General features: G+C 34.8%; 5 protein-coding genes across 6 annotated transcripts; all 5 read right to left on the minus strand.

Moving 5' to 3' along the window:
- Positions 1–554: 554 nt before the first annotated feature.
- Positions 555–1,467, minus strand: LOC149496484 (uncharacterized). The gene has a single exon (XM_089721611.1). The coding sequence runs from the start codon at positions 1,363–1,365 to the stop codon at positions 790–792; it is 576 nt and encodes a 191-aa protein (XP_089577737.1). The 5' UTR covers positions 1,366–1,467; the 3' UTR covers positions 555–789.
- Positions 1,468–2,082: 615 nt separating this feature from the next.
- On the minus strand, positions 2,083–3,213 carry LOC105642585 (GATA transcription factor-like protein). The gene is made up of 2 exons (XM_012227456.4): positions 2,908–3,213; positions 2,083–2,805 (listed from the first exon to the last, which is right to left on the minus strand). Exons 1-2 carry the CDS (start codon positions 3,088–3,090, stop codon positions 2,260–2,262), a joined length of 729 nt encoding a protein of 242 aa, XP_012082846.1. The 5' UTR covers positions 3,091–3,213; the 3' UTR covers positions 2,083–2,259.
- Positions 3,214–4,014: 801 nt separating this feature from the next.
- LOC105642586 (GATA transcription factor 15) lies at positions 4,015–5,212 on the minus strand. Its single transcript, XM_012227457.4, has 3 exons — positions 4,808–5,212; positions 4,567–4,692; positions 4,015–4,443 (listed from the first exon to the last, which is right to left on the minus strand). Exons 1-3 carry the CDS (start codon positions 4,832–4,834, stop codon positions 4,198–4,200), a joined length of 399 nt encoding a protein of 132 aa, XP_012082847.1. The 5' UTR covers positions 4,835–5,212; the 3' UTR covers positions 4,015–4,197.
- A 1,023-nt stretch (positions 5,213–6,235) lies between these two features.
- On the minus strand, positions 6,236–7,891 carry LOC105642587 (uncharacterized). Its single transcript, XM_012227459.4, has 3 exons — positions 7,350–7,891; positions 6,863–7,249; positions 6,236–6,765 (listed from the first exon to the last, which is right to left on the minus strand). Exons 1-3 carry the CDS (start codon positions 7,765–7,767, stop codon positions 6,404–6,406), a joined length of 1,167 nt encoding a protein of 388 aa, XP_012082849.1. The 5' UTR covers positions 7,768–7,891; the 3' UTR covers positions 6,236–6,403.
- A 773-nt stretch (positions 7,892–8,664) lies between these two features.
- Positions 8,665–13,427, minus strand: LOC105642588 (importin subunit alpha). Of its 2 annotated transcripts, none has more exons than XM_012227461.3 (11): positions 13,043–13,427; positions 12,324–12,420; positions 12,135–12,226; positions 11,902–12,033; positions 11,576–11,761; positions 11,313–11,476; positions 11,129–11,207; positions 10,337–10,465; positions 10,001–10,128; positions 9,528–9,904; positions 8,665–9,213 (listed from the first exon to the last, which is right to left on the minus strand). In XM_012227461.3, exons 1-10 carry the CDS (start codon positions 13,265–13,267, stop codon positions 9,529–9,531), a joined length of 1,608 nt encoding a protein of 535 aa, XP_012082851.1. In that variant the 5' UTR covers positions 13,268–13,427; the 3' UTR covers positions 8,665–9,213; position 9,528. The 2 variants fall into 2 exon arrangements, with proteins under 2 accessions (XP_012082851.1, XP_037496197.1); XM_037640269.2 differs by lacking the exon at positions 8,665–9,213 and adding an exon at positions 9,312–9,444.
- Between the last annotated feature and the right edge of the window lie 1,676 nt (positions 13,428–15,103).

The raw sequence follows: 15,103 nt of genomic DNA on the forward strand, positions 1-15,103 counted from the left end.
GGCTAAAAACCCAAAATATGAGTCTTGTAATATTGAAGGTTAAATTTCTTATCCTGATATCTCCTTTCTTTTTCATTTAAAATATTTTCATGTACAAGTAAGAAATAAACACACACACACACACACACACACACACATATATATATATATATATTGGTTCCTTTAATTTTAGAAAAAATTAAAAATACATGCAACTATATACAATATTTTATTTTGTTCTTTTGCTAAGAAGAATTTGATTCTTTACTTTCTATTTTTAGCATTTTTAGCATTCTACCTACAATCTAAAACAATTATTAAACCTTTTCTCAAAAAAAAAAAAAAAAAATTATTAACCATTTTAATTAAGAATCCTGCTTGAGTCCTCTTTCCTAATTCTCGTATATATGCTGAGTGGGTTGGCTGAGTTCAAAATTAAATTAGTAAATCGGATTAAGAAAGTTTAGCTAAGTAATGGCTGTATGATTTTATTAAATTAAAGTAGTACAAGGCAGATATAAATAAATCATCCGAATATTAATTTTTGTTATTATTAATATAAGAAAAATTACATATAAAAATAATAATTAAGAACTACTATTAATTAAGTATTAAATCTGAGAGTAAATACAATTCCATTATTAATTGGTAAAATAAAATTAGGAGGAACATACCATGCAACATTTATCACCAGAATTTCTAGGTCGATCTACTCAAATGAATCATATATTTTATTCTGCGAATTCCTATTAGCTCAAGAGTCACACACATATATGTGTATATATATAAATATTAATAATACAGTAATATTTAGAAGCAGCATAGAGCTGTAAAGGAAACCAAAACAGCTATAATCATCGGCATCAATTTCAAATGGACATAGTCAGTCGCGGAAGATGGCTGCGGAGGCATATAATTCGGAAAGTAAGGCGTTGGATTTGTTCCATAACCTGAACCTGGAGGAGCGTAAAACTCACCACCCGCTGGAGGTTCATATCCAGGCTTTATAGGAGCTGGAGGCCCAGATGGAATGGGAATTGCATTGGGCGGGCATTCTGAGCAGTGATGGACCGGAGCTGGCGGTGGTGGACATTCAGGAAGAGCTGGTGGAGGAGGGGAAGGTGGTGGAGGACATTCAGGGATGGGCGGCGGCGGTGGACATTCAGGAAGAGGTGGTGGAGGAGGAGAAGGTGGTGGAGGACATTCAGGGATGGGTGGCGGTGGTGGTGATGCGAGAGGCTGACATGGGTTGTCGCATAAATAGCACATTGTGCATGGCATTTGGTCTTTGTACACTGCCGATACTGTGGTAGTTGACTTTGTAAATGAGAAAGTACATGCTAAGAGTAGACTTAGAATGAGCAGAATTTTCATGGCGATTGCCATTAAATTTTTGGGCAGAGGATATAAGGATTGGAGATAAAGAGAAGTGTAGGTTTAGTGTTACTATTATATGATGGAGAAAGAGCGAAGAGCCAAATATGGGTACATATGGTGTGTGTATTGGTGACCGCACCATTTTCATGAACAATTATCACAATATAAAAAATACAAACAAAATAAAATTTACAAAAATAGTGGTCCTTATCCCATTTTAATAATGAGTTTCACACTTTCACGCACCTTCGTTAGCCTATCAGTATCATCTGGTCCAAAAAATTATACTAATGAGAAGATCAGTAGTAAAAATTATTTTCGCAAACATTCATATTTATTTATTTATTTATTTTTGTATTAAAAGAGGCCGGAAATTAAAATTTCAATAACAAAATTTTGCATGTGAAATGAATTTTCAGTGTTGGCCAAAAGGGAAAAGATTGATGATTAAGAGCTAGAGCCGGTGTTCAACTGATGCATGCCAAATGGCGAAGTAACCGTGTTACTTGATATAAAATTGACCATTGTCGTTTTAGTATTTAAGAATTCCGTCTTATATCACTTTGTAGTGAAGAAACTCTACTTGGATTCTGCCAAACTAAATTGCCGACATTTTAAAATGTCGTTTTGCATCCTCATTCTGTTAAAAATGAAAGTTTTGTCTGTAATTGGATCCTTCTGCATGTGCTCAAAAATTGGATTTGGTAGTGTTCCAAGTATTATCAATTCTTGAGTTAAAATTTCGGTCTCTATTACATTACTATACCACAATTGGCCATCTTTGGAACTTTTACATGTGGGCTTCATTATTCAAACGTAGAAGTCTAAAAGATTGCTGTAAGAAACAAAAGGAATTACACCAAACATACTGATTTTTTTTATAATTATATCTCCTGTCAGAACTTAAAACCATTCTCCACGAAGCTCTCTCAAAATCCGTCCATGTGGTGAATCAGGATCGCCACGCATAGCATTCTCCATCCATATCCTACGAGCTCTTTCCAGCGCCTCTTCAGCCGTGTCAAGCTGCTCCGGCAACCATCCAATTACGTCTCTGCCCAAGCCAGCATCGGCTGTGCTATCAGTTGCCCTTCTTATTGGTGTCCTAGTATCCGCCATCTTAATCTCCGACAACGGGGACGCCTTGTGATGTCTGTAGTATTCATTTTCATCTTCTTCTCCTTGCGTTTCCTTATCTTCCGGCAAAGGCGTACCATCTAGACCAGCGCAGCTTATTTCTTCCGCAGTCACCGTCGAGTTTTCCCGTTTTTGTTGAACATAGGGATCTAGAGGATGATTCACTCCAATGCTTTCCAGCCTAGGAGAAGAAGCATATGGCAGTTTCGACTGCGCCAGTGGTTCAGTTTCTTTACTGGTCCTGTGTTCTGTTTCTGCTTCAGCTTCCGTTCCTCGCTTGGCTGTTTCAGGCTCGTAGTGATCTCTTGTTTCCTGCCAATTCCATATATATCAATTATTCAATATTATAAACAACGAAAATTTAACATTGTACTTAAATTTTAGTAAGTAAAAATAGTGAGTCTGTCTTGTTACTTCGGGTTCTCCGGAGGGAACGGTGGGTTTCAATTCACGATCACGTTCCGTGGAGAAAATATCAGGGTCAGCTACACGACCAGTGGAAGAGGCGGCGAATCCTCGTTGCCGAGCTTGATTCTGTGCTAAAAATAGGATCCTATACAGTCTTGTTGCGGTTGTAGCTAATCTTGATTGCTCCATTTTTTTCTTTTCTTGATGAAATCTTTCAATGAACAATTTCCGAATCAGACGAGGTAAAGGAGAAAGAAGATATGAAGGGGAAGGGAAGACTAGAGAGAGAGAGAGAGAGAGAGAGAGGACATTCTAGAGAAGTGGAGATGTTTCGTCAGGACACGTGTCTTAGTTTTATTGACGTGGCAACAGTACTTTTGTGTTGTGTTCGTGTTGCTTGTGGAGAGAGACATCTGGATAGAAGGAGAAGTTACTTCCTGCTTCTAGTAGTATACTTACTTAAATTGTCTAAGGGGCATCATCATTAATCAAAAGTCAAGTCAAAACTTGATTTTAAAGGAGAAACCAAACGAAAATTAAATTTGCTTTAAATCGGTTTGATTTGACTAGCAAGGTAGTAATTTAAGTAATAAATCACAGACAAATTTATATGCTCTATGGATTAAGGAAATTATACCTCCTTATCATACCCCCAAAAAAAAAAAATCGATTTGATTTCATTTAATTTATCAGTTTACAGCTTCGGCAAGGTAAAAATTTCACTTTCACATTATTACCAAAAAAAAAAAAAAAAAAAAAAATCACATTCATACTTCACACATTTCGCATTTGAATACAATTCTATTAAATGAAAAACAAATTAACTTTATCAATAAAATTAGTAATTAGAAAATCTTAATCTTTCTTTTAGTGTGTGAAAAAGGGAAAAAAAATGGTTTTGGAGAAAAAAAGTTAAATTCAAACTATTAATTAAAAGAAGAGGGGACACAAAAGTTGTTAAAACTAAAATTAGATCAATTGAAGTATTAAAAAATAAAATGAAAATAATAGAAATGCATCAGTTTTGAGATAGTATTACACTTATGAATATTAACACAAAGGAAAATATATTATGTTCTGCTGAAAATGTTTGGATGTATAGTCGAACACAAATTGAAGAAACATGAAATATTATGCATCCAAAAGCCAACACAATATATTACTACTACGTGAAAATTAAAGAAAAATAATTTTATGTATTCTCTTTTCTTGATTGATAACATCGTCTTCTTCTAGTTTTACAATTCTCATCCCTTTTTTTTTTTCTTTTTTTTTTTTGGCTACAATAGTTTTGTTCTAAGCAGAGACACAGCCATAAGATAAAGCCATCAACAGAAAGGCAGCTTGTTCTTCTTCTCCCAGCTTTCTTTTCCATTGTTCCTGCAATAACATCTCTCTTCCAGAAATCATCAATGGAACTCCTAGCTTACTTCTACTACTTTTAGCAATCTTCTTTTTACTCTTATCTTTTCCTCCTTTGTCCAAACCGAAAAGATCCCTCCTCTTCTTTCTGTATCTGATTCCACAGGCATTGCACAAAGTCTACAAACAAGGTTCAGTAAATCAGAGTAAGTACATAGCATTGAAACATATATGCCAAAAAAAAAAAAAAAAAAAAAAAAGGATAAATAAGATCATAAATGTTTACTGAAAAATGATACAAACCTTAGGACCAGCTGGACCTACTCTCCAGCAAGGTGTTCTTGTGGTGTGACAATCTGTGCAGCTTTTCTTTAACTCACTACAATTGCTTGAAGGAGTGTTATTAAGTGTTTCCTCTGTTTCTTGATCCTGTTTAAGAACATGAAGAAAGACGTACATCAATACATGGTATGATCAATTAATTAATTAAAACAAGAAAAGAAAATAAAAGAAGAAGTCTGTTCAATAAGGATAAGATTATTACATTCTTGTTCAAATCAATAATCCTCATTATTAGAGAGTGGAGAGGCAGAACTTTCCAAGATTACAAGTGCTCAAGTGTTGGACACAGCAATTACCATGCACATAAGCTAAGAACAAATTAGAAGATGAGAATAACTAATCGCAGGGAAAATATTGCATATAGAAGTTCTAAGAGAGGAGTAAAAGGGTTTCAGCGACGGTGAATAGATAGTGTCACTTAATTTGTAAGAGCAGAGGAGGAAACAGAGAAAAACAGGGGAATAGGAAAAAGGGTAAGGTTTTAGTTGATAGTATAAACATTTGGCTCACTAAATACGTAAGTAGGTCGGTACTGTCTGTGCTCAATTTTGATTCTGGTGCTGCGGCGCAAAAACCCTAATTCTATTATTAATTTTATTTAGTTTGACCAAAATACCCTCTTTTCCTACCTCATCTGATCCTGTTGCATGCTAGTTTATATGATACACCGGATACTTGTGTGCTATAATAAATTAATAATCTATAGCCAATGCAAGTTGGTCCGAATAAAAGGGACTTAACCATTTTAAATAAATAAAATTTTGATTTCGGAGAGCTACGTTACAATATTTTGAGGGCATTAGCTTTATCAAACAAAGATTGGTCTTTACTTTCACTAATTGGTGCTCATGTTGAAAATCGCTGCCAGAAATGGCTTTGGAGGGTAAGAGCGCTGGGCGTTAATGATAGTGATAGTAGAAAGGAGAAGAATCTTGAGAAGTTGTGATGTTTGTCGTTTTACATTTCTGAATTTTCTAAACAGAGACGACAGGGGAGTAAGATGAAAAAGTAAGGGCAGTAACTAAAATGTTAAAAACATAACACGATAGAGGAAGAGACAAAAACCCGGCCCATAGATTCTGGTCCATAAACACAGACACCTATCCATGTCTTTATCTCTTTTGTCTTCAACCTCCACAGACAGCAACAGCATCCCATAGCCAAACCTTCTTGCTGCCACTTATTATTTTTTAAACATTGGTGCTTTAATTATTCTTTGGTTTTTGTACTTTATTTTCTTTTTGAAAAATAATTCCACCATCATGTCTGGTCTCCCAAAGCACGTTGAATAATGGAGCCATGACCTTAATTAATATTAATTAGAAAAGAAAAGCCTTTTGCAGATCGTAGTTCAAAAAGTGGATGTTGGTTATGGCTGAAAGCTGTATCCTCCTCGACTACAGGAAATCATGTCTGTAACTATTTTACTCAGTTCCACATATAAAACTAAAAAAATGGTGTTTTTCAACTTCATTTAAATTCAAATTGAAGGCAAATTAATTTTAAATACTTGTTTTCTGTTCCTTCTGATATGCAAATGTTAATAAAATCTTGAACCCATATGAGCATTAATAACCAATTCTGATCATATATCAGCAAAATCAATAAAATATCATTTGGAGGATAAGAATCTGAAAACCCTAGCTAATATATAGATTATAAAACTAAACTAATTTGAGATTAAACAGATATTCAGTTAGCCTAACTAAAATTGTCATTATAAGCTAAACAACACATAACAATATAATATACAGAAAATATATATGTATGTATTTCCTAATCTCCTTCTCTTTAAATTTTAACGCTTCAGCTTGTTGCTATGTCCAAGTGCAGAGCAAATTTGAGCAAGAAAAGCGAAAAAAATAGCCATGAGAGACATTAGCCATGATAATATGAAGAGCGTCCAGTCTTGCAAAGTTTTCTTTGGCAAGTGTTCCCTGTCAGAAATGAGCAATGCCCTATATACTGCTTCAGCTACATTGTAAGCACTAACAGGGTCAGATTCTTCTGCTAAAAATCCATATTCTGTAAGGCAAACGACATCGTATATCCCATTTGTCTCTGATATGCCTAAACTTTCACATATCTTTAGCCTGCCTTCAATTCTCTCCTCACTTGTTAATAAGTCGCCGTGTGTCAAGATCAAGATGGGATTCTCATCTGCAATCACAAATGTATTATACGTCAAATTAAGTGTAAGAAATATTAAAAAAATAACTAAAGAAAGTACTTGAGAGTCAAATTAGAGAGAGCTTACTGCAGTTTCTCAAAGCAGAGGAGCAAAAGAGTTCTTTTGTAGCCTCTAAAGGCTTGGAATCACCAGCTTTTAGAGCTTTATAAACTTCAGCTACGTTAACCACCACCATTGCACAATTTACTCTTCTCTGTATAAACTTTGAAGAATTTCTAGAAGATAATTGTTCTGCATCAATATCTTTTAGCAAAACATTATGATCTCCTGATCTCAAGCATAGCTGGTTATGGTGCACTCCATCACTCATCCAACTTGACAATTCTTCTAAAGCCTCTCCTACTTTGTCATAATTAAACCCTCTTGAATCATAAACGCAAAACCCACTTTTTATTGATCTTAATACATTGTGCTCTTCCATGAACATTGTCGTATAGTTCTTTTTACCACTTCCTGAAATCATGTTAAAAAAAATTATTTTCAGAACTGTGAAATTATATTTCAAATTTAATTTTTAAAACATAGAAATTAAAGAAATGTGCGCTTTAATTACCTGACTTTGTTTGAGCGAAAAGAACGAGTCCGGTTCGACCAAGAACACTGTACATTAGGTTAACAAGTGAGCTCTTTCCAGAAGAAGAGAAACCCACCAAAAGAATTGTAACAATCGGAGGAATATCCATTTCTTCTTTCTTTAATCCTCCAGTAGGTACCCAATAATCACCGGACCGATAGATTTGTAATTTGTAACGTAGCTCATTAAGTCCTTCATGTGCAATTAAAGCTAATCTTTCAAGCTCCCTAAAAAGTCTAAGTCTTGGAGTCAGACTTGAAATATTTGGAAAGCCATGCTTAAGCCTTGCACATTCTTCAAACTTAGCAGCTGATCTCCACCAACAACTCGTCACCAAAGGTGATGATGGGTACGCGTCAACTTCATCGTCATCGCTTGAAGATAGTTGGCTTTTCATGTCTGTTATTTTCAGATTTTAGAAATAGTGTCAAAAATAAAAGAGAGAAAGAGATAGAAGCATTGATGAAATATGCCCTATTTCCGAGTAAACAGTTGATTGATACTCTCAAAAGTATAAAAATACCGCAAATGAATTATGGAGGAAGAGATAGGGACAAAAAAAAGAACCCTAGTCACGAGTACTACAGTTGTAACCTTGTCTGATGGCGGCTTCTGTGCTACTTCCGAGTTCTTTCTTCTTGTACTGACGGTGGATACTTCTACTGTTCTACAGTACAACAGGCATTTCGAGTATTGAAGATATTACTGAAATACCCTCCTCGTTCGCTCTAGTATTGACGATTGAGTGTCCTGTGCAGTTTAGGGGTGTTTTCGTCGTAACGGTTAACAAGGACAATGTAGCTTTGGATCGTCATGGCAAATTGGCAATGCCTCATCTCTCTAATCAACGTAAAATCAACCACAAGGTCTCGAAACGTGTAACTTCAATAATTCCCTGCGGGACCGTAGTACATACTTTTTATTTTATTTTATTTTTTTGATTTGGAAAAAAGTTTGCCTCTGATCGATTCTTTGCTTAAATTTGTATTAAACTACAACTCAGCAAAACCAAGATTTGATTGAATTTGAAGTTTCCAGTCTTTCCCCTTCCAGAATTTCTTACCTGATGTAATTATAATTTTAATCTGTCGACAGCAACTAAGAGTAAACGAAGCTGTAGATATTTTTGTAAATATAATGCGAACCTTTTTTTTTTTTAGGTAACATGAAGCCGATTTTTATGGTCCCCACAACAGCTCAGCAGAGGATGATGAAATCTTATCAGGATTATTAGGATAATGAGAAATTGACAGGACTTAATAGACATAAAAAAGAAAATGAGAAGTCAACAAGAGAAATAACAGCGATAATAATCATTTATCAGAGCATAAGAGGTTCCATCCAAAAGAGCAGACTAATAATTGCATTTTTGACATTAATAATCAACCGATCAAAAAATTTGATCCTCCAAACTAACAAATGCTACAAAGGACAAAATCTCGAGAACCCGATTGTCTCTGGAAGCAGAATATTTAACATATGTAGCCTTTTTCTATATTTAATTGCTCTAACTCGTATTCATAAACCAGGAAAATGCACGCAGATTACATGTCCATCCTTGGAATTAAATGGAAAAAAAAAAAAAATCTAGAACAATAAAAAATGAACAAAAACTGACAGAAAAATGAAAGCAATGGACTATGTTTGTGTAGTTTCCACCAGCAACGCTAATTATCAGTGATAAGTTTTTACCATTTAATGCAATTCTTGAATCCACACGCCTGCTTTATTCAATGGCATTCTAGAAACCGGACCAAAACAGGACCCAAGGGCAAGTGCCTTCACCGCCCAACGAAAACAGGAACCTGGACTCTCAGCTTCATTCCACCAGCGACCTTATATGCTGAAAGTATAAAACAGAGATGGCATTTAAGTGCAAATTAATCCTTCCCATTTTCATGGTTTAAAACTTTATTAAAAACAATAATAGGAGTGAATAGGCTCATATGCTCTGTCCAAACCCACCCAAAAAAAACAGGAAAGGAGGGGGGGGGGGGGGGGGGAGAGGGGCTGGCTTCTCATCACCATTAACTCGTATGTTTGCACACTCTCAGGGAAGAAGACACCTAGTCACCTACTAGCCAGAAGGGTTGGCACAGTCACATTTTGAACAAGATTAGTATCTGAAGAGCATTCATGGGAATTAAGTTTGCATACCTTAACCAAATTTAAATCCACCGGAAGGAACGGGAACTTCATTGCCTCCAAAGTGAAATCCAGATTGGGAAGCATCACCAGAAGGTAGTGTCTCATCCTCATCCTCCTCCAGCCAATAAGTCTCAAGAATCTTCACTGCTTTTTCATATATGTCATGGTTGTCATGACTCTGAAGGTTTTCAATCTTTTCTAACCCCTCTGCGTCATCAATCAATTGGGCATACAGATTTGTTTCTCCACTGTTGCCCAAATTTTTTTCAGCTTCACCAACCTTTAAAATGTTCTCAAGCCCTTCCAAGCAAACTGTTACAATCCTTGGGTCAGGACAAATCAGGAGATCACACAATGGCTTAATACACCCTTGGCTCACCAAGAACCTACAATGCATAAATAAAACATAATCTTTTAGTGACATGCATGGATCAAAACTTGCTGAGCAAATAAAAAGATCGATTATGGAAGTGAATATATACTTGATTTGTTCATGTGAGCCACCAGAAGTAGCATTTGAAATTGCCCATGCAGCCTCTTTTTTTATCTCAAATTCAGCAATCTGGAGCAGTTGAACAAGCGGACCGATAATACCAGCATCAATTATGGCCTGCATAGATTCAAAATACAATTCATTTCAAATAGGCAATAAACATAACCATTAAAGCTGAAAATCGCCAGGAGTACCACTAGCCTCAGAATATACCGCAGCATATGAATAATCCAGAGATATGAGACAATGAACTATTATGAAACAATGCAATGGAATGTGCAGGGAAGCCTAAGACGCTGTGACATAATGGAAGAGACCCACTCACCTGTATTTGATTTACATTTCCAGCTGTGATGTTTGAGATTGTCCAGCATGCTTCCTTCTTGATGCTCTTCTTATAATTATGTGTCAGGAGATTCAAAAGGCACGGAAGAGCTTGATGGTTTATTATACACTGAGATCAGGAGTAAGATGATGCATCAGCTCATTTTTCCAGAACTCAGAAGGATCATAATAGCACTAGAAGCCATGTAAAATTTTCAAATATCCCACACTGAACATACATTATGCATATCATGCACTAGTGAAATTTTAGCCACAGATAATAATATTTGACACAAATATTACTTTTCTTACAGCTGCACTCAAGTTGCAGGTTTCACATGGTCTCAATACTAATCTTAGATAAAGAACACTAGAGAGTTTATCTGACCTTCAAAGTATATCGCATATGGTACAGTAAGAATATCCCTAGTTGTTGCCTGAAACACATCCACACCCATCTACTCCCACACACCCAACCATAAGAAATATATACATACATATATCATGTCCAACTAGCCAAAATAGTCATTCCATTTGGTGATTCTAAAATTATAATGTAGATATAGACCCATAAAACATTGTACACTTTCAGATTATGCAATTGTTATTTAAATATGAGACCATTTTAAAATAGAGAAAGGAAAACCTACAAAACATAATGACGGATTGATGCCCTTCATCCAATCAACAGAATGATAACAAGAAATTACTAAAACAAGATGGCAAGGAAACAAGAGGTGTATATCAAGAAATAGGGACAGGGCAAGGACAGGGCAGCGTGGGAAAATTATACCTGAGTCTGCATGTCGTCACCAGTGACAATATTTCCAATTGTACGTAGAGCAGGTATGAGCACTGTTGGAGATGGATGGCTAGCAAAAGAACAAGTACAAACCACTTCAGCTTTTGCAGCTACATAAAGGTTAAAATTTTCATCTAAAAATATAAGAAAAGCCAAAAATCAAAACATTACTTACAGTAAAAGTTCAACAAGCCTGGGGCAGACCCCTGCCTCAATAACAGCTTGAATTTTGTCATTGGTTCCATCTGAGAGATACGAAAGTGCCCAGCATGCATCTGTCAAAACTTCCTCATCGTTTGAATGTATAAGACGCTCAAGAGCTGGGAGGGCAGGCTTTGTCTGCTCATTGAATATGAACAGTACATATGTTAGTAAGAACCATTATATAAAAGGGGAAATATCACACCTCCTACCAATAACCAATCTTGAGAGTCAAACCTGCTCAAATAAAGGTTGTGGCTTGCCCCTGCAGAAGTTAGATAAAGTCCACGTTGCATTTCTCAACATAGAAAGCTTTGCATGTTCATTGAACTGTGCGAGCAATGGCATCAAGGCCCCATGACCAAGGACAAGATCCCGACATTTTGGTGAGTCACCAGCAATATTTCCTAATGCCCAAACAGCCTATAATTCAAGACAAAAAAGTGAAGGGTGGTACAAGGCATTCAATATGAAATTTGGATTGCAGCCATAGAATACAGTTTGAATATTCAAACCTTAAGGCAACAGTAAATCAAAAAACAAACAAAATTGAGGTCATTTACCTGTTCCCTAACATCATCAGTTGGCGAACTTAAAAGCTTAACAAATATTGGGACGGCCCCATGATCAATTACGACCCTGGTATTCTCTGATGTTCCAGAAGCAATATTTGTGAGAGCCCATGCCGCCTCAAACTAACAATGATGAAACAATAAAAAAAAAAATTGCTAAGAAATATGGATTCATAATTATAATCATAATGATCCATAGCAAAAGAAGATGGCAAAGTTCAAACCTGAAGCTGTGGAAAATCATCCCTTGCAAGGAACTCAATGAAACGAGGAACAACACCAGCTTGCACAACTTCATTGATTGGAGGACTGCGCTCTGTATAGAAGATTCCAAGTAAGAAACTATATCCATCAAGTATTCAACTCAAAATATTACAACAGCAGAGACAATAAAAACAAAAACCAAAATCAACCTATAGAGAGCAGCTTTCGGAAATGAGTTGTTGCCTCAAGCTGTGAATTCTGTTCTTCAGACCAGACACCTGCAACCATTACTGGAAGACTTTCTAACTGCAATCACAGTAATAAGAACATCATTTCCGCAAATTCAAAAGAAAAAAGAAATCAAGCATCTAAGTTTAAAAACAAACCACGAGAATCAAAGGGTAGATAATAAACTTCTTTTATTCCAAAGCAACAGTATTGGCAAGGTATAATTTCCCGCAAAGTGCTAAGAAATTTCCAGATCAAATATTAAAGCGAAGACCCCCGCGACTTGTAAGTCTTAAGTTCCAACTCCATAATCAAATCTCAGTATTAATTAATACATCTATAAACTTAAATTCATCGAATCATAATCCAAGAAGACCACTTCATATTAATCCAAAAGATTCACACATCCACAACCGGACTCGTCACTTCTCCTTAGCAAACACAATATCAAGTCCCTTTTTCCTACTCAACACCAGAATTCACAGTGTTAAATCTCTTTTAAGCCTTCCAAACAGTTCAATAACAAATGTCAGCACAAATTTTCAAGTTTCAAGTAACTAATATCCACTCCTCGTTTATTATCAAACTGATAAAATTGATAAAAAATAAATCAATCTAGCTAAAATAGAGATCCAAAATGAGCAGTTAAAAGAAAAATGAAACAAATACAAAAAGTTAAAGAAAGTAAAATTAGAAAAACCTTCTTATCGTTAGCGGAATTGGTGAATGACGAGGTGAGTTGCTGTTGCTGTTGCTGCTGAGCCTGGAGTCCTTCACGTCGCTTCTTCTGCAAGTTCTCTTCTCTCTTATTCTTCCGGATCTCTACCATGTTATCTTCTCTCCTCCTCCTCCCTTCATCGGCATCCACCGCCACCTTGTACTTATTCCTCCGCACCTCCGTCCTAGCACTTGGCCTCAACGACATGGTCGTTTATCGAATCAAAATCCAATCAAACAAAAGACAAAATAAAAAGAGAGATTTGCTTTGCTTGATTGGTTTGAAAGAAGTGCCTGGAGAACGAGGGAGGGAAGGGCTTTTGGATTTTTATTGAACGTGGATCGAATGAGAAGGAATGATATGGTATGGTATTGTTATAGGAGGGTTTCTTTCAATATTCAACTACCGGGACTATAAAAAGTGGGCCTGGATTGGTTCGTATTAACGTAAACTGCCACTGTGATTTTTGAATTTGAAGTTCAAGGGCTCTAACGTACCGCCGCCGTAAATGTTCTTGCTTTTCTGGCCCTAGGATAATATTCTAAGTAATATTTGTTAACAATTTAAATAGGTATTAATTAATTTGAATATTTCCCTTCAACAAAAATTTTAATTTGAATCTTAATTCTTTTTCTCTGGCAATTAATTTTTTATATTTTAATCTTAACCTTTCAATTTTTCAAAATTTATAGCTAATGCCTAAATGTTTAACTGATGAAACTAGGACAGAATTAGAGCTTATTTGCAAAAAAAAAAAAAAAAGAAAAGAAAAGAAAAATAAAATATATATGTTTATGACTTGTTGCGAATTGGATATCAAGAATTCCTATTAATTTTGTTGTACTTTTGAATATCCTCCGAAAAGAAAGAAAAAAAAAAAAAAAAGAAATAGAGAGAAAATGATACTTTACCTAGGTGGTAAATCCGGTACTTTTAGAAAATTAGACTTAACTAAGATTTGGTTTGTCTCGGTAAAATAATTTACCGAAAAATAACTTGCTCAAAAATATTTTTTAAATTACTTATTTTCTCTTATTTGGTTGTAATAATAAAAATTAGTTAAAAATATTAAAGTATTTATCTCATAATATCATAAAAAATATTAATAATAATATAAATTTTAAAATTTAAAAAATCTATTGTTAAATATGAAAAGAATGCAAATATATATATATATATATATATATATATAAATTATGAAAGCCGCGGGTGGTGACCGATGGTGGTAGCCGGTGGTAGTGACCAGTGGTAAATGGTAACTAGTGGTAGTAACTATAATGATTAATAAATTAAAAAATATGAATTTATAAAGTTTGTCAATATCCGGAAAATATTTTACTCTCTCGAAAATGGAATGTTGTTTTCTTTAAAAAATGATTTAATTTTCCTTTGACCAGGAAAATATTTTCCAATTGACTTATTTTTCTGAGCGTCTCAAACAATAGAAAATTGTGGAAAATATTTTCCTGCAAATTATTTTACGGAAACAAACGAAGCCATAGATACATTTAATTAGACTAACATATATACATTTATTTCAAATTTAATTTAGGAAATTACATTCCACTCTTGATATTTCATTTAAATAAATTATAAATTATTTTGCATGAAAATTCTACTGCTATTTTCTTTTCTTTGTTATTTTGTATGCTTGTGCCTTTATAGTTATACTTTAATTCTATTACAAATATACATGATTTTTTCCAAGTTAGCAACGTTGCTCCGTAAACATTTGGCTGATGCAACTACAAACCAAAATGAGGCCAATAACATAATTTTTGGGATTTATTTTTTGGTTCCTCCCTTATATCTTAGTTAATGGTTATTTCAATTTTCGTGGGTTCCCTCTCTCCTGTTTGTTTAAAGTAGACTTTTTTTGAACTCTACTCTCTCTTTCTACTTTTTTTTTTTAAAAAAAAAGTATTTTTTAATTCATTTTATTTCACATTTCGTTGAAAAATAATTTTATTAGCATACTCAGCAAGAAAGCGAAGCGGTTGAGAAAGTAGCAAAGAAGAATTTTTGAATTGGTGAACTAACAGC

The sequence above is a fragment of the Jatropha curcas genome, chromosome 5 (assembly GCF_041381405.1).
Source record: "Jatropha curcas cultivar XTBG-Jc1 chromosome 5, XTBG_Jcur_1.0, whole genome shotgun sequence".
Lineage (NCBI taxonomy): Eukaryota > Viridiplantae > Streptophyta > Magnoliopsida > Malpighiales > Euphorbiaceae > Jatropha > Jatropha curcas.

Coding starts and splice junctions, on each gene's coding strand:
- LOC149496484 (XM_089721611.1), bottom strand. CDS start 1,365: ATGGCAATCGCCATGAAAATTCTGCTCATTCTAAGTCTACTCTTAGCA.
- LOC105642585 (XM_012227456.4), bottom strand. CDS start 3,090: ATGGAGCAATCAAGATTAGCTACAACCGCAACAAGACTGTATAGGATC. Junction 2,806..2,907: donor TTCCCTCCGGAGAACCCGAA/GTAACAAGACAG, acceptor TGGAATTGGCAG/GAAACAAGAGATCACTACGA.
- LOC105642586 (XM_012227457.4), bottom strand. CDS start 4,834: ATGAGGATTATTGATTTGAACAAGAAT. Junction 4,693..4,807: donor TTATTGATTTGAACAAGAAT/GTAATAATCTTA, acceptor GTTCTTAAACAG/GATCAAGAAACAGAGGAAAC. Junction 4,444..4,566: donor TAGGTCCAGCTGGTCCTAAG/GTTTGTATCATT, acceptor CCTTGTTTGTAG/ACTTTGTGCAATGCCTGTGG.
- LOC105642587 (XM_012227459.4), bottom strand. CDS start 7,767: ATGAAAAGCCAACTATCTTCAAGCGATGACGATGAAGTTGACGCGTAC. Junction 7,250..7,349: donor TTTCGCTCAAACAAAGTCAG/GTAATTAAAGCG, acceptor ACATGATTTCAG/GAAGTGGTAAAAAGAACTAT. Junction 6,766..6,862: donor CTCTGCTTTGAGAAACTGCA/GTAAGCTCTCTC, acceptor TTGTGATTGCAG/ATGAGAATCCCATCTTGATC.
- LOC105642588 (XM_012227461.3), bottom strand. CDS start 13,267: ATGTCGTTGAGGCCAAGTGCTAGGACGGAGGTGCGGAGGAATAAGTAC. Junction 11,762..11,901: donor CTGATGATGTTAGGGAACAG/GTAAATGACCTC, acceptor CTTGAATTATAG/GCTGTTTGGGCATTAGGAAA. Junction 9,905..10,000: donor GGCTCACATGAACAAATCAA/GTATATATTCAC, acceptor TATGCATTGTAG/GTTCTTGGTGAGCCAAGGGT.